This window comes from Parus major, chromosome 2, assembly GCF_001522545.3.
Source record: "Parus major isolate Abel chromosome 2, Parus_major1.1, whole genome shotgun sequence".
Classification (NCBI taxonomy): Eukaryota; Metazoa; Chordata; class Aves; order Passeriformes; family Paridae; genus Parus; species Parus major.
The window spans coordinates 20607335-20629145 of record NC_031769.1 but is presented as its reverse complement, the minus strand read 5'-3'; the positions used below and the strand labels follow the sequence as shown (position 1 = coordinate 20629145).

Here is a 21811-nt window from a genome sequence, read left to right as displayed (position 1 = left end):
TGGTTTTAGAGGTACACAGAAAGTATGAGACCTGCCAAGCCTATGGTTAACAGGAAATAACCTGTACAGGAAATAGTTTGGTTCAGTGAGAAGTTAAATTATAAGTTCCCTGAAAGTCTAATGAATGTCTATTGAACCTGAATGTTTTCCCACCCTTTCACATTTGTAATACATCAGTAGGACTAAATAAATTCTGATTCTGTATATCATAAACACAGAAATTTTCAAAAGCTGTGATACTATGACAAAATTTAATCTCAGAAACTTGGAAAGATTTGAGTACTATGATGTGACCATGAAAACTGCTGAAGCTTCTGTTATTGTTTTGTTTTGTAACTCCAATAACACTTTACGACCTTGATACTTTTCTCTTCTCTTGTAAAACTCAGTCTTTAACAGGTCACTAGTCACTGATGAGAAGCACTGACTTAGCCCAGAAAATTTATTTCATGCACTATGTTTAAGCATTTAATAAGAAAGGATCACAAGAAAAAAGTATGATGTAGACACATCTGATGATTTGCAATAAGCAAGAGTACATTACATCTCTAAATATCTTTGTGCAGGCTCATCTTTGTGCAGACTTCAAAGCCTCTGAGTTTCAGGGATCTTTATCTCCTTGTTAGATAGCTACTATAAATATTCTCTTCCTAAAGTCCTCTTCTAAATATTCAATAAGACTTTACATGACTTGAAAGTTAACAAGGGTTTTGTTCAACACAGCCTGAAACCCCCAAGTATCATGACCCTAGGAGCATCATTATCCCTCTGACATCCACAATGCCTGCTGTAACAGCTATGGGACACAGACACTTGTTGGTCCTCAGGATGATAAAAATGGATGGCCAACCAGCAGGTGCTGGAATGAGGAAAGAAGAGCTGATGACTCTAGAAGGCTTTTAAAACTGAGAAGTGAAGCTATGGATGAGAAGACTTCCCTGTATTTGAGAATGGGAGAATGAACTTCTGACTTTCACCTGTCTCTTCCCCATGGTAGCTAGTGCAGTTTATTCACTGTTTTTCTACCTGGATCTGTTTCCTAGGACTCTGGACACTACTCTGACACACTGCTTTGAATAAATATTCAGATGAACTCACTCAAACAAGGCCTGAAAATACTCATGGCCACTGTGACTGCACAAAGATAATTCTATGTGAACAATTAAAATTAGACAAGCAGAGAATCCAAGGGAAGCATTTTGAGGTATGAAGCACCTGAAAATCTACATTTATTAATACATATCAGCCATTGCTTCTATTAATGTTCAGGGGAGATCAATGTATTTGGTAACCTACCCATCATTGTTAACATCAGATACTGCAACTGTGTACCCAAAATAGGACGCCATCTGAAAATAAAAAGTAACATACAGGCTTTTATATTCGATATAAAATGTAAAGACTTTTCCTGATAATCCTCTTGGTTTTTATGGTCATTATAACAAAAAAAAACCCGTTTTATATATTCTTGAAACTATATTAAGGAAACTTGAAGCTCTAGAGATACAATATTTCATCTCCTAGTTGCTTTACATTACCTGCTCACCAGTGAAGTTCTGGATAAAGGTCAAGTCAGAAGAATTAATAATTGAGACCTGGCAATGAAAGAATAAGGAAAGTTTCAAGCACATATGGAGATGCTACAGCATGACATCACTGCAAAAGAACCTGACACACTGAAATATAGTCCAAGTAGCCATGAAAAAACAGTTCTTTTTCTGTCTCACCGCAGTTTTCCTGTATGATCTTGAACAAATTGCTAAGATTTCATGACCCTCGGGTTCCCCATGAAAAAAATAGGGAAAAGTATTTCCCATCCTTGCTGGACACTGAACAACAGCAAATCACACACTAACAACTAATCAGTGACTAGGCATGAAAACAAGAACTTAAAACATAAAGAAATATACATAGATACATAAATATATATACATACGCACCTTTTGCCTAAAAAAAAAAATTAAAAACAAGCCCCAGAGACTCAAGGAATTTGGGGTCCACAAAACTAGAGAATGTGTCTGTGGCTGTGATCTCCTTTCCCAGTCAGGTTACCTGTGGAACTTTTTTCCTACAAGTTAAAAGCTGTTTCTACAAATGTATATTGTTTTCTCCCTTCACTCCTAACTGCATTTCATGACTCTTTGCACCTGGATTTCAGTGTATACACTTACAGCAGTGAAAGTAAACAATGGGTATGAATAATCTGAACTCAGACTCCTCTGCTCAGTGGACACAGCATTGCACAAAAACATGCTAACCTATGGGTGAGCTTAGGTCTGACAACGCTCAGTGGTTATAGGGATACTAGTCTGACCCAGACCATGGAATTGTAATTGTGATTGCCTATTGTAAAACAGACCTCAGAAGAGACTAAGCACTTACCATTCAAAACCCAAACAAATAAGGACATTTCAACCCACCCAGATAAACCAGAGGATGAAAATCAGTGGCAGTTGTCTCTGATTTGAAAGTTTTGTATGAAAGAGACAGAAAATATAATGTAGCATTTAACCTTACAAAAAGCTTAATTGCCTTCTTATAAAAACTATAAAATGAAGGTCCAGTACATACATAGCCAAAGTTCTGTGCTCCCCTTGGGACTCCAGCAACCAGCTCTGAAATGATAAATGATCAACAGTGAACTGTGGCAATCCCACACCACTTAAAACTTCCTAGATATATATATCAAATCTCTTAGGATTTTGATTTGTGATCTGTATCAGAAAGACCTATAAATCACTTCAAGCCATTATTTCATAAGACTATAGCATTCATTCAGTTCATTTACTTGCACAAAATGTTCCACTGACTTTCGAATACACACATCCATGGATCTCTTAGCATTGCTTAGCATAGCACAATACAACAAAGGTCTTGTTAGATTGTCAGCTTTGTACCTGACAGCTGTGTATTGATGGAATGAGAACTAGCTATGGCATCACATACTAGAACACAGAAGCTATATAGGACTGTCCTTACAAATACCTCTTTTCTTTTTGCCTATCAACAGTTTATCTCATGCATTATTTTGCTTGATGCCATGTAAGCGCTTGACAAAATGAGTAAGAAAAAAGAAGGAAAAAGCAAAGTTCCAGCCTGCAGTCTTGCCATCTAAACCTTCCCTCATTAGCATATCCACATCAGAAGACAGCAGCAGGAACTTCAGATCACAGAGCACCTCAGCCACCTGCTTGTGCTGACCTAGCCTTCCTCTGTTCCTCACTGGGATCATATACTACCCTCTGACTGTGTTTGCTCAAGGGGAAATGGAAGTACTAAGAAAGGCACGACACAGGATGAATACTAGAGTCAGCCAACTATGCATTATTTTTGTGCCAGTCATTCACATGACATACTGATTCAAAAATCATCCATTATAAAACTTTGAGTATGCATTAAAAAAGCAGCCAAAAATGTAGCCTTCCATTACCAGGGGTACCTCTGTTCACATATAGTGTTTGGCTCAAAACTGTGTTTTTTCATTTAATTTTTGAATCCTTCATAATGCAGGACAGGCAACTTTAACTTCAGAGGGATTAAGCAACAGCAGTTCTGGAGCACTGGGTTTACTGTGGGAATGTAGAATGTCCCTATTGGCTTTGTGAGTCTAGACTACAGGGCTGTTCAGCTCCTCAAGAAAGCTACCTGTAGTAGAATTCAAATTTTTATTTTACTTTAATTCTGTCATGTTATACTGTCTAAGGAAATAATTGTCTCTGAGAATACTGAGTTCAGATAGCTTATGTCTCACCAGTGTTTCAAATGGATAATGGGTATGCTACTGTGTAGAGACCCAAAACAAGGAATTTATTAAGTGCACGGCTGTATAGTTTTCATTCGAATAGATAGGTGCTTACCTTGTTCAGAATCCCCAGTAAATTCCCCAGCAGCCACTGAGTATCCTGTTTAAAGATAATTAAAAAAAAACAAACCCAACTTGATAAATAATTTCTTTCAAAAAATATGCAAGGACCGTCGGATTTCTCTGTTCAATGGATCTGCTGAATGCAAGTTTTCTAACATTAGTATACTAAAACTGTGTGGAGAAAAGGAAAATGGTTTATCACATTACTATGACTAAATTAATGGTAGGTCTGAATGTATAAGAAATTGATCCCACTTCTCCAAAAATGAGCTTTTAAATCAACAATGCTTACTATTAATCTGAAAAACCACCAGGTATGGTGTTTTGCCCTAACGGCTATTGACACAATTCAGGTCTTCATTGTTATACTGTTATGTGTGAGTGTCCTGGCTGAGCCTTCTATGGAAAACAGATTTCTAAAGATGGAGTAAAGCTCCTGTAGCTTTAGTAAACCTGTGAGATAGCTATTACTGTCACAGTAAAGGACTTTTGCATTGTATCAGGGACTTTAATTTCAAATCTATGGGCAACAGTGCAAGGTCGTGCCTTCAAATTCCACTGAATCTTTTCCATAGCTGTGTGAAGAAAAACCTGCCTTACTTGCAGAGACATGTGAGTATCAAGAAAATTCTTAGAGATCAGTACTAATAAAAAGTAGATAAGGACCTTTTTTTTCTGTTTAATTACGTATTATCTTCAAATTGACTTTTGTTATTGCTTACTTCAATTGTACCTTTTAAATATGAGTGAAAATAAATTGGGTATTTGTGTAGTACAAAATACCACAGAACTGAATTTGAATTTATCTAACAAAAATTGAAATTGTCTTTAATTAAATTATGTTCAATCTATCATCTTGCAATGGAAAAATACATAAATGGGAAAATTTTGTATTTCTGCTTAATTATTTAACATCAAATAATAAGGACCCTAAAAAGACATTTAAGATATCAAACTTCAAACCCTGTTGCTGTGCATCATTTCAGGAACGTTAATAATGAACTGAAGTAACCTGCAAGCTAAAGATTTGCTGTTGTGCTTAAGGCCAGACATGTTCAAATCCTCTCACAGTTGTGACAATAGTAATGTAGGGCTTGTTTTCATATTTATGTAAGACTCATCCTTTTAGACCATATTGCTAACTCATATAGAACTCATCTTACCCATGTAATTGTCATCATATGAAGGTGGTGCCACTCCTGTTTGCTTCTCTCGTGCCAGTTTCCTCAGAATATCCTTGAAGGAATAATTTGCAATGATGTCCGCAATACTTGCAGTGATTACCTGACCTGGATTCAAACAGCTTCATAAATGAAAGGGACTAAAAGAGGGCCAGATTCTATAAAACAGGGCTAGCAGAACACCAGAACAGAGCAGAAAGGACACTAATACAGCCCAGATGCAAAGAGTAGGTAACTTATCTCAAGCTTTCTCCATTATTACCCTGGAAGTCTCAAGAGTACACCACATAAATCAATAAAACAAGGGACTGAACCTCTATTGAACCATTACAAAAACACCTCCAGACCCATTTCAATGTACTAATTCAAACTAATGTCACTGCACTGTACTAATGTAGTAGACCAAAGAAAGTAATTTCTCAGTGGAGAATTCAAAGCTATGAACTCTCTACAATCACAATCAATAGATCTTCTTTAAAAAAAAAAGCAAAAATACACACCAGAGAGGCTGACAGTGGGCATGCTGGTAGGCAGAGGCTGGGAATCAGCTACATCATACATGTAAGAACACATTACAAAGATAACCCCTTAACCCTTTACCAAAGCAACTTCAGCATTTATCTACACGAGAAACTACATCTTGGAACCTACATTGATGCCACAAATTAACTTAAAATACATGTAGATAGCTAGAAAAGGTTGTGTTAAAAAACAGTAATAAAGATTTTTAAAATAATACATTTGCTCTACAAATACTAGAAATTCTTAAACTTTCAGTATTTCTGTGGAAGATTTCAACTTATTAATTAAATGACAGATATACTAAAATGCCATTATAAAAATAGCTATTTGTATTTGTTTAACGTCCTATACAACCTACATCCTGGATTTTTGTGGCTTATTTTTATGCTCAGTTGCTTGTTAAGCAATTTATTTTGATTTATGTTTGTTGAAAATTATGTTAGAGACTGGTTATCTTAAACTGACAAAACAGTGGAAATCTAGAACAATAATACTTTCTGCATCACTTCTTAGATCCAGTTAACCACCCAGATGAACATACCTTGCCAATAAAAACTACCGGGCCCACCTACTATCAGGTCTCCATTCTACAAAAAGCAGAATTAAATAAAATTACACAACAAAAGAACACAGTAAAATTAAGCATGCAAGGAAAAAAAAAAACCAATTTAAATGACCAAAATAATATCAGAATCATGATAAAGGAGAATAGCCATGTTCAAGGAAAGGATGTAGGTGCATGGATGTGCAGGAAAATCCACAGTTAAAAAAAAGTTAATCATCCTATGCATCTGCACTTGAATGAAAGCCATTTAATTTTACCACTAACATAACATTTCAAAAATTCCTGCTTATTTGTACCAAAACAAAGTTAACAGAAAAGAGATTGCTCACATTCAATGAAAGGACATTAAGGTGTTATAGAGAATTATACAATGCAGCTGCAGAACGCTCAAAACAGTTGCAATGGTCAGTTACCTGAGGCTCTGGTTCTGTAATAAACAACAACGCACAGTTTATCCTTTCTCCCACAACATTGTTTCTGGACCCTCTTGGCATTCAAGAAAATCTAGATCTTTCCCTTAAGCACTTTCTCCCCCACATGGGAATGGTTTTACTCAATGACTAGTCTGCCACAGAAAGCATCCTTATATAGGCTATTTTAACTTTTTAAAACCAGCTGGTGCGTGCCCCATTGCTTCCTGAAAGTCAAGTAAAGCATTTTAAGTGATGAGAGACTGAGGCAGAAGGATATAGAAGTTTTTGCTTAATTATCTGTTGAGGCAGACAGAGACAGATTGGAATGCTGCAAGGAGATAAACAGGTGCTGATTATTTCTTTTTATTAATGAAACAACAGAGTCTGTAGCTTGAAAAGGAGGAAAGAACTTGCAACAACTTCACAAAACTTTCCATATCCAACAGCATGGAGATAAACTCATGATCACTGAGACAGCACTTGAACCCTGCAGATATATCACAATGACAATTGGTCAAAATACTTCAGGAGCAGAATCTCACCTTGTAAAAATCTAAGCTGAAACCAGCTTGACAAAAGCCTTGTCCTTCAGGATCTGCATTGCCTGCAATTATGAAAGTAGAAGCATTTTATTGATTTTACAGTGCATGTGTAAGATAACACAGATACTCATAGCTGTAACGCTATGAAATGCAATACTGCCAGTATATGTGAAAATATGTATACTTTTTTAGAAGAAGCAGAGCAAATCAAGACCTTCTACAAGATCCTGATCATGCAGTCCCTTGTGAAGATTTAAAAATAGAACCTGCTACTTGGGACTTTCTCCTCCCACTGCCAAGAAAGGACCCTTGAAAAAACTATCAGGGATTCAGTTTTAATTTAACTGGAGATAAAGAAGTAAAAACCTCAGCAGGACTGCAGAATGCTCATCACAGTCTGATCTGTCATAAATACAAAGGAAAGGTGTTGAGGTGTTCTCAAAAAATCTTGACACAGTGTCAAGGTCAGGATGGGTACATGAAAAAAAAAAAAGTTCCTGCTTCTAACTGCTTTGATTTCTATTCTCCAAATCCTTATATAATTGTGCAAAGTGTGTTGGCATGCATCTTATGGCAATTCTACGTGTGCCTGAGTGCCTGAAGATTGCAGGACTGCAAAACTGAGAGTAAGAACGGCCACTTGAACTCTCTCTTCAAATGACATAAGCCTTTGACAAAGCCCCAGTGAGACATCAGTAAGTACATAAACCAGATCTAAAGGTCACCATTTCTTACAGATTCAGCTTCTTTCTATCCACGTCCATGCAGAGACAAGGATTTGGCTTTAGAAGGAAGATAGAACACTGCTTAAAGCCCTACTACAATAAGCATAGAATGCTGAACAAGATTAATGACTGATAATAACCTAATGTGTTGTATTTTCTGCAGACTGCTAGGTAGCTGAACCTGGTTCTAAATATACATGTGGTTTATCCCTATTTCCCAACAAGCAAGGCCTAGAGATGGCTACCACATCCTCAGAACAGCACAGAGAAGAGTGTGGAACAACAGTGTTAGTGTTCATGGCTTTCTTCCATGCTGAAAGCTCTTCACAAATGAGCTCTTGTGGATGATATTAGCATGAGTGATGATACAGGCTTGTGTGTTTCTATGCAGGGTCTGATCTTCAAATTGTGACCTTGCGATAAGACATTTATACTCAGAATAAGTATGAATAATTGGTTTAATATGCTTTCTGCTTCTTATCTAGATCTGTTTGCTATGTTTTAAAGCCACAAAAATTGAACCAATTATAGCTCATTACTATAACTGCACACACTTAATTGACTTAGTTTCTCCTCTTTCAATCAATTATACAATAAAGCATCCAATTGTAGGCATATAGTTTAATGTTAATTTTCCTTTGCATCCTCATTCAATGCAATAGCATCATATAGTAACCTTCATTCAACCAAGACTCAGTGGTGTGAAGAATTGACTGAAAGAATGAAAACACTCTGCAAAACCAATTCCTTCAACACAGACTGTTCATATTAATACATACTGTTACGACAAGGTGAATATTCAGCATAGGCACTGAAGTTCTGAATTGCTACATAGCAGGTGCCAACAGGGTCCTTCTCAGGGCTGTCTTTAAGGGTTCTCCAATGATACAAAGGAGCACAAGCCTATGAAAACAGAAACATAAAATGGAAAACACATACACTTTCACACACTCTTGAACCTGGCAAATGTAGTTTTTAACAGGCTGTGTACAAGGATTCTCTCTGGTGTTGTATCGTTCATATAGCAATGATCACAAGATACTGACAGAAGAAAATGCAGAACCACTGCTTCATATAATTTTATTATAACCTGAAAAGCACACTGATGTTCCACTTATAGCCCTAGGCAGGTGAAATCTGTCGGGGATAACAAGTCACATTTAAGCCATGTTACAAATACCCTCTAAGTCTGCTTCACAAGTAATGCATTTGCTCTATTACTGCTCATTACATAAGAGCTGAACCCATAATTTAAGATGCATATCACATATATGTGGCTGAAGGCAATCCCAGTTCTGTCCTGGTATGTCCTAAGATAATGGGCATAGCAGCAGAACTGACCCCAATTAGCAGGAGATTTGTCAGGTTGTTGCCATATGCAATCAATATATAATTCATATAATCAATCACAATCATCAGAGTGTCTGCCTCCTTATAACCCCTTGGTTCAAATCTTCATAGATAGGACACAGTTATAAGGCATTCAACAGTCTAAGTGAAGAGTTTTTTGCTAAGGAAGTTTTAGCTAGGTATTTGATCTTCTGTGTTACAGCAGTTGTGTTACAAACATAAGAGAGCAAAGACAAAAGATACAGAACTTGTGTAGAGAGAAGCATTATCTTTTTTGAAGATAATCCAGATAATTAGAAAAATAAGAACAATAAGATTTCAGGTCTGCAAGTCATTCCTCAGAGTTTCCTGTGCCCTGAAGTTTTCATTGTCTGAGAGCATGAAGATACTACCTCTCCCTGCAACCTTGCCTCTGTAAGATAAAAATAAGTCCTTCATTCATGTCCTGTCTTGTCCTACTCTTTCAATTACAAACCTGTCTACCTCTGGCAAGGTATTGCTATTGTTTACAATATAGTATTAGCCTTCTCTGCAATCAGTACCAGCTGTATGAACCACAGTGCTACTAAGAGCTTACCACCAGTCAGAGCTTGTGGAGCAATGGCTTAAGGAACAGGGACACTTCACACACCCCTGCCTAGGAAACCCTGCATATTGAAGCAGAGAGCAAAACTAGAGTGCAGCAAGGAGTAGTATGTGTCCTGTGGGGGTGATTTTAGGTACATCTGACATCAAGCCAAATGGATTGAAACAAGAAAAATATAATCATAAACACTGACTTGATGTATGTTACTATTCAATCTGCAGCTTAAAAAACAATTTCCTGATAGTTTGATGACATTTTCTTTTTCTCTTATCCTACAAAGTTTAACAGACAAAGCCTTCCAGCTTTGCTGTCCAAATTTTTGCCTGCAAAGTGTTGACTATACCTCAGTTTCAGCTTCTGAGAAGAGTTACCCCAAATAAATGTAGTTTGGTCAGTACAGACACAGCACATCTGTTGAAGATGAGTTTTTCTACTCACTTGATTAAGATGTCACAAATGAGGGTAAAGAAGTATTTTATTTCAATTTTTAGGCATAGTATAGTACAGAAAATGAAAAATGTTCATCTATTTTTAGAATTTTTTAGAATTTTTTATGTTTACTTAGCTCTGTAACAGAAAAGGGTGATGTTTTACTCATTATCTGTTTCATTTCAAAATCCTTCTGTAGGTTAACCACAAGGAATACAATATAAGGGAAAGCATTTCCTTTCAATATTCCTCCCTTATGACTAATATTTAAGGAGTAATTGGAAGTTTTAATCAAATCCCAAGTTAAAATTTTATTTGGTAATTGTATAAGCTAGTAATTGTAAAAACTAATGACCAAACCAATTATTCTTATCACAACTACTTCAGTGCTGTTTTTAATGTAAACCTCAATGCAATTAGAAATATAACATGTCTGTGTATAAGCAGCATCACCAACACTTTACTAGGCAAAAAAAATATCTTCCCACTGCTGGCCCTCTACCAATACAGGTAAAAGTTCTGTGAAACTGGAAAACATACCACATTTTGACAGGCATCTTGATTTGGAGCTTTTTTATCAGCTGTTTTTATCAGCTGGTTTTTTGCAGCTGTTTCACCATGACTATGACATAGCTGCTCAAAGCTATGCACATGTGACAAAAGAGGTGTTTTTCTAACTGAACATCAACAAAAGTTCTTGGCTTTCATAACATTTAATTACATTCAAATACATGCAATTTCACTATATTCTGTATTTAATATTCCTAATGTATCTTCATAATACCAAACATTTTATAGCATACAGCTATCAGTTCCTGTGTATCTTCACTTGAGCTCAACCCGATTTTATAGGCTGCTTTGTTTTGAATTATATACATTCTCTGTTTTATAATTAATGCATAATCAGGGAGTTATTTCCATCATGTACACATAGAAAGCTATTAAACATATACATTTGACAAAAATAAACATTATCTCCAAATGAATATCAAATGTGAGAGACTTACCACAACTTTTTCTTTATGAGCTTTGACTGTTGCCCCAAACCACTGATTTGTCTTAAATTCAATAGGTTCCCTGGTGCCATTGACTTTGATTTTCCTGTTGTCTGACAAAGAAAGATGCACTATGTTGACAGCTTATATTTAACACAAGTGAATAGATAAACAGATATATTACATTGAATCCACTTGTCATTATCCAGCACATTCAATAGGAAATGGACTTTCTATTATCATTTAATCTTTTCACTGGTCAGCAGAAACCAGCTTAAATTTACACATGAAAATGCAAAATAATAACAAACTTTAGAAAAAAAAATCACAGGACTGGAATAAAAAATGCTGTGTTTCCCCCTGGAAGAGAAAAAAAAAGTTTACTTGGAATTTGTGATGAAGAATGAACAAGAATCTACAAAAACAGGTGAAAAGCCCTAAAAAGTTTTCTCAGATGTGGTAGAAACTTTCCATGTAAAAAGCATGTTCCATAATTAGTTTTTGTCAAACAAATGACATTTCTCAGCACGCTTATTCAAAGACCAACCCTACAGATAGCAAAGGACTTAGTTTTTAACAGAATTACATGTGTACACACTGTCACAAGAGACAGCTTCCTAATGTTGCTTTATATACACTCTTGCAGATGTCAACATAAGAGAAGCCATCTGGGCAAAGATTCAGGCCAATTACAATGCATTTCAGGTTTTAATAAAAAGCAGACATCCCTTCCCTTCACCCTCACTTCTCTGAAGTAAACTGATTTCCCATATGTTCATGAGCTATGCTCTTTCCTTACCAGTCATTCCTAATGAACTTTTCAATTTATAAATAAGCAGGGCATTACTCCTACCCCCTTGTATCTGCATTCCCTTATGTTTGTTTCTGGTTCCTATCAGGAGGGATTTCAGAAAAATCAATCCTTTTTAGTCACTCTAAGTGAAAATAAAACCACATACTGTATACCTTGGAATGTTAAAAAAAAGTAGTATCAGATCATATTCTAAGGATTTACATACATTTTTAAATAACTGAGAAAAGACACTGCCAACTTTTTAAAAAGTCAACACTCCTTGGCATTTACCCAGGGGGAATACAGCACATACCTGAATGTTTTCTAGGATGTTAGCTCACCACTGACTTCAGCTTATGGTAACCTTTTAAATGTTATGAACTGAATTAGAAAGAAAAATGCATCATATTTGGAAAACAAGGGTACTCTTATCTCTGTATTTTTTCCTAATAAGCATGAAGGAAAGTTGAATGAGAATTAATATTTTAAAGATTAAAAGCCTCTAAGGAAACATCATCCTTCATACAAGTATTTGCTTCTGTGCTGCACCAATTACAGCAGCTACTGTTGAAGTTTATGCTTAGAGAGATAAATTTCAGCAATATTTAGCTCTTAAAAATTCAGGAAGTATAATTTAAAATTACTCTAAAAATATCAATTTTAAAACAGCATTTTGCTGAAGTTAGGCCTAAATTTGTGTGGATGTGAGAGACAGCATATTTGATGCACTGCAAGGTAGGCGCTGCCAGCTCCTACCTAGTGTTGGCAACACTACTTTCAATTATTTTTTCCAGTGAAGTCAGACACTTTCAGACTTTAAAGGTTTCTTTTTTCTTTTTTTAATGCTCCAGCAGATCTTAATATGATCAATGTACACAGATGGGATCTTGATAGAAACAAAGCTTTGCAAGCTTGAAAATCAGCCATGGCCAGCTTTACAGCAGCCAATGCTGTAGAGCATTGCTCTGGCTGCTGTAGAGCAGCCTGGCTCTGAGGATACTCATGGCCAGTATTCTAACTTTAAAGGAGCTTACATTTTCAATCAAAAGAACATACTTGTCTATTGGCAAAGTATACCAACATTGAAAAGAAGTCAAATTTTAAAACTTGGACAACCATATGCAGGGTTATCAAACCACAGCTGAATTTACCAGAAAATCTGCAAGAACTGTACATATGAACACACACAATCCCACCTCATTTAGTGGCATGTACTGTAGTAGGAATCCTTCATCATGTGGCATGGGATTTTCATTATAACATAATTTGAAAAATACCATAGACACACAAATTAACAAATAGGTTGTTGTTTTTTTCCCTAGATAAATCTCTTTCGGTAGAAATTTTCTAATCACTTCTGTTCAGAGCTCTTGCTAGAGCTATGGAGTCATATTCACAGTTTCTGAGGTTGTGCCTTAAAATACAGTTAGTCTTTTGTATGTAATAACTAATCAGAATTTCAGAATGCAATAAAACATCTACTGCTTTCCATGTAACTTTAGCAAAAAAAGCAACATACACAACTAACTTGTCTGAATACACACAAGCTGTCATTGCTGTGCCCTGCTGCAACTGTCCACTTCTGAGCTAGTCACCCACTTACATATCTGAGGACACAATCTAAGCCAGCTCTTTTCCCCCTAAAGCAGAACTCTAAGGTCAGAAGAATCATGGCATAAAAGTACCTAAAGTAACATTTTTATTTTTTAAACCAACTGTAAGTAGCCATAGACGACCATCTTAGATTAGACTCAGACAAAGACTATTCACTTACCCAGATAAATCCCAATCCAGTTTGGAAAAAACCCAACTGTATATTCCTCAAAGCAGCATTATCTAAGAATTTCAAAAAGTAGCATGTCTGTACTCTGACAACACCATTATATGACAGGGAAATACCTCTCCTTGTGCTATTTATGGGCATCTCAGGTGCACAGGCTAAGTCTATACTGTACCATACTCACAGCTCTGTTTTTGTGAGGAGCAAAATCTTAGTGGGAATTCAGGTTGCATTCAAACATCCTCTTCTGGAGGAGAAAGCCTGGCCCCTTTTAGGATGGAATCCAGGCTATCTTGTATCATGATATGTGACACTAGTGCAAGGATAGCAAGAATACAAAGCAGCAGCTGGGCTGGGCACACAACGCCTGAGCCTGTCCACAGAGAGGTCCAAGGAGTGCCTAAGTACCATCTGGATTGCTTCAGAGCCAGCCCTGGAGCTGTTCCAGATGGTCAGATCTGGATGACTCGCAAATTTGGCTTGAGACACAGCTCTGGAGTCACTCATAATGATACTCCCTAAGACTGTGTTGCAGACTAAGGCCCAGATAACCAGGAGTATGCAAAGAGAAGAAAGATTTATAAATTTAAATTTAGGTATGAGGACACCCTCATACTATTTCAGCAAACCCAAAGCACCCCATTTTCTACTGCAGGAGCCATGACTCCTAATCATGGTACTGCCCTACAATCCAGCTTCAGAAGCGGCTCTGGAGGTACAGAAACATGATTACTAAAACCAGCATTCTTTGACCCAGTTTTAGCAAACCTTTGTTAAGAGAAATAACACAGATTCACTTGTAGGAATTAAAGTCTGAATCTAGAGCAAGTGTTAGTGCAAATCCATCATTTACACACATTAGAGTAAATCTGGTGCTTTCTATGGGAATTGGCCTCCTCTCAGTCACTAATTCAGCTATTTAATTCATATTTATAATTCACATTATAAACAGCTTAATAGGCATGATACATTTCCCTTACTAATATTTTTTTCTAATACTAATTCATATCTGCATACGAGATGTATGGGTAAACACTGGTAGTTACTTAGTGTGATTCATTCAGCTCTTGAAAACTGTAAGTAAAAATGCAGCATCTTTTATAATTTAAAAACACTCAAATGAACAAAAGCAAATCAAGGTGGTGATCATTCAAAGGTTGGACTCCATGATCTTAGACATTTTTCCCAACCTAAATGATTCTGTAATTCTGTGAAAATATTTTAATGAAACTTAACACAGGAAAAGAATGCTTCTAGTCAAAGCAAAATATCTGTCTATGTAATACACCTGCATCTCTTTCACATAACTTTTCACCACTGGAATTTTGAAAAGTATTATGTCTAAATGTTCTGGACCTATTTGCCTGTATGTCCTTGATGAACACAGATGCCCATTAACCAGGCATCTGCAGCAGGTTCAGCTACACCCTGCCCTCACATCTGTGCCTACATCCATGATGGCAAATCCCTTTTAAATACCTGTTTTGATATATCTGTGTATGTATCTATGCACATGCATCATATTAAAAATATAGGCAAAATGCAATACGTAGATTTCATATATTTGTACATAATTGTATATACATAGAGGTAAACAATTACCTAAATCTATCCATATTTGTATAAAATGTGACTACAAACATATAAAACAAATAATTCTATAAATTTATACAGGTAAAGGAAAGTGAATATCCCTGACATGGAGCCGACACTTGGAATGTTATGTACAGTTTTGATACATCACTACTTGCAGGTGTTTGGCCCAAAATAGAGAAAGCAAAGGATGATCTATTTGTGCTTCATCCAATAGGAAGAAGTTCAATAGGTAGAGAGAAAAGAGTGCCAAACTCCCATTTGAGGTATGCAGCAAAAGGAAAAAGGGCAACAAGACACAAGTTGCAGCAAGGGAATTTCTGAATAAATCTTAAGCACTAGAAGAGATTCCTCAGAGAGGCTGTGGCTCTTGTCCTCTGGGGTGGTTTCAGAAGCTGGCTACAAAAGACTCTGAGCAGCCTCAGTTAACTTTGAAAGCAGCTCTGCTGCATCATTAGTGTTTTGGCTTACTCCAAAGAAGGGAAGAGGAAGAGGGAAGTGTCCTGGCATACTTGCTCCCATATTCTAGAACTGAGGGAAACGGAATCTTCACAATCCTACCACCATATCACTGCCTTAAGAGTCTGATGATACCACTCCTTACAAAGCAAAGGTAACTCAGGGTGAGGTAACTCAGTCTCTCTGGTGAGGGATTAGACCCTCACCAGAGAGACTGAATTCAAATGCAAAGCTAAACACCAGGCATGATCTAGCAAACTAAGCCAAACAATTGCTTTTAATTAATTAATGCTGGGGGAAAAAAGGGACTCTGAAGTGTTGAGAAATAGTAAGGATATGCAAAATGCTGTCATGATGAGTTGTTTCTATATTTAGATTTATCTGGTTCTGCAACTGTCTATTATATATCTGGTTTTTACTGCAGCTTAGCTGCTATTCATATGAGTCATTTTAATTTAATAGATCATATCTAGAGAACTTCGCTTGGACATTCCATGAATCAAAAAAAAAATTTTAAAAAAAATCATCAAACTCAGTAAGACTTTTTTCCTAAATACAGTCTGATCAAAACCAAATTAAGACCTCAGGGCTTGAACTAACATAGCTAAGAGTATTTTTTCCTTTCTATAGATAGGGCTGAGACTTACAAAAGAAACTCATGAGGGTCTATTATAAATCAGAATGCTACAAGTTAACCATGACATTCCAGATAAGGTCTTACTGGCATAATGGACTAAAATGTGTCAACATTTAAAAGTACAAGAAAGTTCTCTCTCAGCAATTTCTCTTGAGATGCAAATTCTGTTTTACAAAGGATTCTAAGTTTTCCCCAGAATCCTGCTATCTCCACTGCTGATGATTTTTTCATGTAACTAAAGCTCTCGTGTCCCACAATACATCTTCTCCTTATATAGTACCTGGGTTCTGTTACAATCAGCTCAACTGCTGGCCAGATTAGCTCATGTTTTTTATCAACTGCACGCTTGGTCAGAGCTGATTTACATCCCCCTTCCCTGCTGTTCTTCAGAGGCTGTTCAGAATTTTTTCCAGCTATTTTAGAAAAATATAACCTATTTTAGTAAAACTGGTAGAGTTAACTGATAGCAAAGAAAACACTCCAGTGTGTTCTGTAAATTTAAGAGAAGTGGTATCTGAAATTCTGCCTTCAGGACACAATTTAAAATATAAGAACTTGATGCAGCCTATTAAGTATTACAGCTAAAAGTGACCTTAATAATGAGTTTCCAAAATCTGAAATACTAGCTTTTTACCAGATTTCAAAAGCAATAGTGTACTTAAAGCTGTATTTAAGTCTGCTTCTGGTTGCAAGATGCTTTGAATGGTTCAGAAGTTGCCTAGTTAATCAAGAGAGCAGAACATTTTCTTGATATTGCTCTCCTGCTACCTCTCCTGGCAGCTGAATGGAAGAGCACACAGTTGAAACAAGGACTCGGTAACTCTACCTCAGTGTTAAGGCAAAAATAGTCATTGTAAACCCATTTCATACAGAAGAAATAGAAAAGAAGTTAGCTTTGTGTAGGTAAGAGAGGAAAGACAGACAACAAGCCTTTAATATGATGCCAACGCTTGTTTCCCTGTCCTCTCATTGAGTTTCAGAGTATCTCAGCCTTACACTGCAATCCAACCGGACAACTTCACAAAGTAGGGAAACAAGGGAGAAGAGTTGCTGCCCTTCAATCTGTATTTGCTGGAGTAAGGGGATACTAAAAGCCCTTCCATTACACTTTATCTCAGTTCCCTGCTGTAGTGGAGTAGGTTAAAGCACCTATTGTGCTCTCAGGGGCAGTGCTTTGAGCTTCTTCCCAGAGCCTTGACCCTGGCACAAAGATTTAGGGAACTTTAAAGAAGTGCAAACACGGGACTGCAGAGTCGGTACTGTATCAACAGCAGGAAACACAGAGAGTTCCTGCTAAAGCCCCTTTTTGGCTGCAGGCCATATCACTGGCCAGCCCATATGGGAATGTCCGGTTACACGACTTGCTTATGGATGGGTCAGCTCAAATCCAGCATGACAAAATTTCATCCTCCTTCAATCCTTTGCCCCTCTGTTGCTTGTCATGAATGCTATTTCATCAGGATTAATTATTTCAAGTAAATAACCTAATTTCTTTGGAAATCTCTGGGTTAGCTACCATGAAAAGCAGAGATAGGTGGCCTGAGAAATTAGTAACCATCTGGGACAACTTTCTGTAAAGCAATTTCAGTTACGTGATGAGGTTTTTAGGAATGGGCTGCAGATACTCCTGCACCTCCATTAACTCCAATTAAGCCATCTTATCAGCAGAGTTTAGCCCATGTACATTTCCACATTAACACAAGTTATGTAGCTGCCCATAGCACTCAGACTATCTCTGTGCCACAAAGGTGATTTCAGCAGCAGTCTTGTTTTTGAGCATCATTGCTAGTAGTAAGGAGCCCATTCTCTGTTTGACAGGTTGAATATGGCACTCAACAGTAATCATGCATTTTTTAAAGGTTTTCTGTATATTTTACTGGGAATACAGTGTCTACTCCCTCATCAAATCTTACTCTCTGAGGGAAAATAAAAAAGAATAAGGGGGTTCATAAACCATAAATACTTTTATTTTGTCATTTAAAGCCTACATGATCCAAAAAGTAAAGTTTAATACTGAGTGCCACAGTCTGTGTGTTAAGAGGGAGATTACCTGCACCTTGCCAATGACTGGGTGCATCCCTTGCAGTGTCATATCCCTGATCCACTGGGCAACACTGCAGTTGTCTCCCACCAGTGTCAGGATGTCAGATTCAGTTAGACCTGGCACTCATGTTCTCCCTTCAGGACTCTAAGGCTCAGGATATAGAATGACATCTTTTAAAATAATACTTCAGTTATTTTAGAAATAAAAATATATTACTCACATAACTAAACAAACAAACAAACAAATCCCTTCAACTAAACAACCTTTACAGAACCAAAAATCATCCTATCTCAGCAATGAACATCATAAAATTAACCTAAGCAAGACTAAGTTTTTAACTAAGGTGTCTGTCACTTATTTGGTTCCCTCTTATCACTTCTTGAACAAATGCCCCTTCTGTCTAAGGCAATAAATAGTTTAGAAATTCAATGGATTACTTTTTTCTTCTTTCCTTTTCCTGACTCACAAGCCTGCTGATGTTCATTATTGCCTCTTAACAAGCTGTAAATGTTCGTGGAGAGAGATTTTGCTCCTTTTTAGTTAACAAAGCGTATCTACCCATGTATTAAACACCTCAATAGCTAGTAAAATAATAGGAAAATACATGATAACTATAAATTAGTACGAAGTAACTCCACACCATGGTGTCTGATAATGTCCAGAATCTTGACTTAAAGCCATTGTAGAATACTAGTCAGTGTCCTCACTATTTTCTTTTGGTAGGACCAAGACAGCAACAGTGTTAATACAAATAACATGAAAACATTTGCAAACAAAGGAATCTCACTTGAAACCAGCTGTACTATTTTTGTGGAAACAGAAATAATCTGTGCAGTTACATATGAGTCTTACCAATTAGATGTCCCTAAAAATACTTGTTTGTGACAGTAAAAGCCCAAACATCATCCAAGGGCACACACAGTATGTTCCCTCCTCAAGGGCAAAACATAACTTGCATTGAATGTAACCTACCTGAGCTTCATTTGTGCATCTAGTCCTCAGAAGTAGAAGACATGAGCCCTCATGCACATACATAATTTAAGTCACTTTCTTTCAACCTCTTGGATTTATCCATTTCTTGAAATTCTAATAGTGAAAATTTTAGTTTATGTGACCTGAAGCAATTTCACATATTGAACTTTGGATATAGTATATGTGAGTCTGCTTGACTTTAACAAATTCTTTAGAATTCAGAAACCCTCCCCATTGAACTTTTGAGGCTGAAAAATGCAGATTTAGCAAATTCTTTATCCACTTGTTGGTTCACACTGCCTTTCTTTCCAGTTCTTTCCAGTTCCATTCAGTTTTTACTTCTGAACTTAATTAAGAATGCTCCCAATTATTCAAAAAGTTCTGTTTTACTGTGCTTTGTTTAGCTAATCTAACTGAAAGAGATATTATTTAGGTAGAGTCAAGAAGAAAGTATTGAAAAATATAGCTTGTATAAAAATGCATCAAAATGAAATCTTTCAGCTCTGAAGCAGCCTCTGTAGTCCTTCTGTTTTGTTTCAGAAAACATTTCCAAAGCTTTACAAGATTTTTAAAGATCTCCTACTAGGCATGAATCATTAATCTTTGATATTAAAGCTGCTACAACTGAACTTCTAGTCTTCTAACAACTTTTGAGTGTTTCTGTTTTGGAAGAAAGAATAATCTTGTAGTAAAGGCACTGTAAGAAGAAAAAGCTCCTAAGTCAGTTACCAGTATCATCAACTTTTTGTATGATCTTTGACAACCCAGACTTTTTTCTGTTTATTACATTAAATATTAAAAATGGGAATAGCAACATTTCTGAGTGACGTTGTAGGAGAAGGCACAATGAGTACAAGATGCCTGTACAGGAGCCATGAGCTAAAAACACCCCATGTTATTTACCAAGGACTATCTAAGTCTCTGTAGGCATAACATAGCTAAAGGCTTCAAAAGAAACTTTGTGTGACAGACTATTTGAAATAGTTTCACCTAGGACAGAGCTCATGTGGGGAGTAGTGGAAAAGAAGGAAAACTTGATCCTGTAAATAATGGGTTTGAGAAAGAAAAAAACCAACATGTAATATACATCCAGCAAAAGGAGTTACCTAAAGCATATTGGAGATGGCCTTTCTGTTGCTGGCAATGAAGAACAGGGTATGGTACAAGCCATGCAAACCCTCCTGGGGTCCTTGTCTACAGAATATTGCTGAACTGTGCAAAATGACACCTTTACTGCCCTTGGGACTGGAATTAGAGCCAGGGATAGCACTGCTAAACTTGCCTATGCTGCCATCCCTCCTGCAAGGAGAGTGCATCTCTGCCTGCATCACGGTTGATCTCTGGCCTAACTTCAGATGTCTACAAGTCAAGGATACTATCTATCACAACCATCTCAGGAAGCCTGAATGAACCGCCCTTTGGAGATTCCAAATTGAATAGTTGTGTGATACAGTCCAAAGCCTTACTGGTATATTTACTCCTCAGTTTGTTTGTGCCTTTATTCCAAACATACTATCTGCAAAAGGACATCTCTGAGAAGAGGAAGGAGTTGTCCCAAGTTTCCCACAGGAAACTCAAATGTCCTTCTAGGTTTCATCACTAGATTTTCATAAATTTTTCAAAACTCCCCTTCAAAAATGTGATGGAATTTTCATTTGGTCTGTAAGTTTTCTATTCAAACTTGAAAATTTCCATTTATATATATAACCAGATGCTGTACATAGGTTTACCTGCCCCAGTAGCCATATATGCATACATGAACTATCACTCTGTTTTGAAGAATGCTCAGCATGATGGGACAGTCTTCCTGATCAGTCATTCCTAGACACTAACACAATAATAAGATGTGGGTGGCTGGAGTTGGGAGGAGTAAAGAACTGCACTGCTTATTTGCTACAGTTAAGTGAGCTCTTCTAATTTAACTTCTGCTTTCAGAAAAAAAAAATAATAAAAAAAAATAAAAAAATTGTATTGTGTTCCCATTTCAATAAAAGACAAGTGTTAAGATTAAATATAACCTAAAGAATAATAACTTTTGCTTAATGGTCAAACTGCTTAAGTCTGCCTAAATAAAGGAATCAGTTTTAAAGCCTCTGCAAACACTAGGTTTAAATTATTTTCAAGACCTATAAAGAGACAACAGAAAGCATAAACAGCTTGAATTGTTTAAAACGTGTGTTCCCTCTAATTAAATAAGAAACATCTGTCTTGGGATTTTGAAAGTGGATATAATCTATCCACATTGTGCCTAAATCGGTTTGCATCTAGCTTCAGTATTCTGAAACAAAATTCTTGCTTTCTGAATAGAATTAAATAAGCATGCCACACGCGGCACTTCATCCATCTGAACAGCCAGAAAT

The 21811-nt window shown here is 36.7% G+C and overlaps 1 protein-coding gene across 1 annotated transcript in view; it reads right to left on the bottom strand.

The window, feature by feature from the left end:
- The window catches only part of ITGA8 (integrin subunit alpha 8), a 110661-nt gene that overhangs the window by 87924 nt on the left and 926 nt on the right, over positions 1-21811 (bottom strand). The window contains exons 3-11 of the mRNA XM_015620050.2: positions 11186-11286; positions 8593-8716; positions 7089-7150; positions 6110-6155; positions 5029-5154; positions 3858-3902; positions 2572-2615; positions 1539-1595; positions 1297-1349 (exon numbers count right to left, since the gene is read on the bottom strand). Of these exons, the coding sequence (XP_015475536.1) occupies positions 1297-1349; positions 1539-1595; positions 2572-2615; positions 3858-3902; positions 5029-5154; positions 6110-6155; positions 7089-7150; positions 8593-8716; positions 11186-11286 (658 nt within the window). The remainder of the gene's footprint in view (positions 1-1296; positions 1350-1538; positions 1596-2571; positions 2616-3857; positions 3903-5028; positions 5155-6109; positions 6156-7088; positions 7151-8592; positions 8717-11185; positions 11287-21811) is intronic.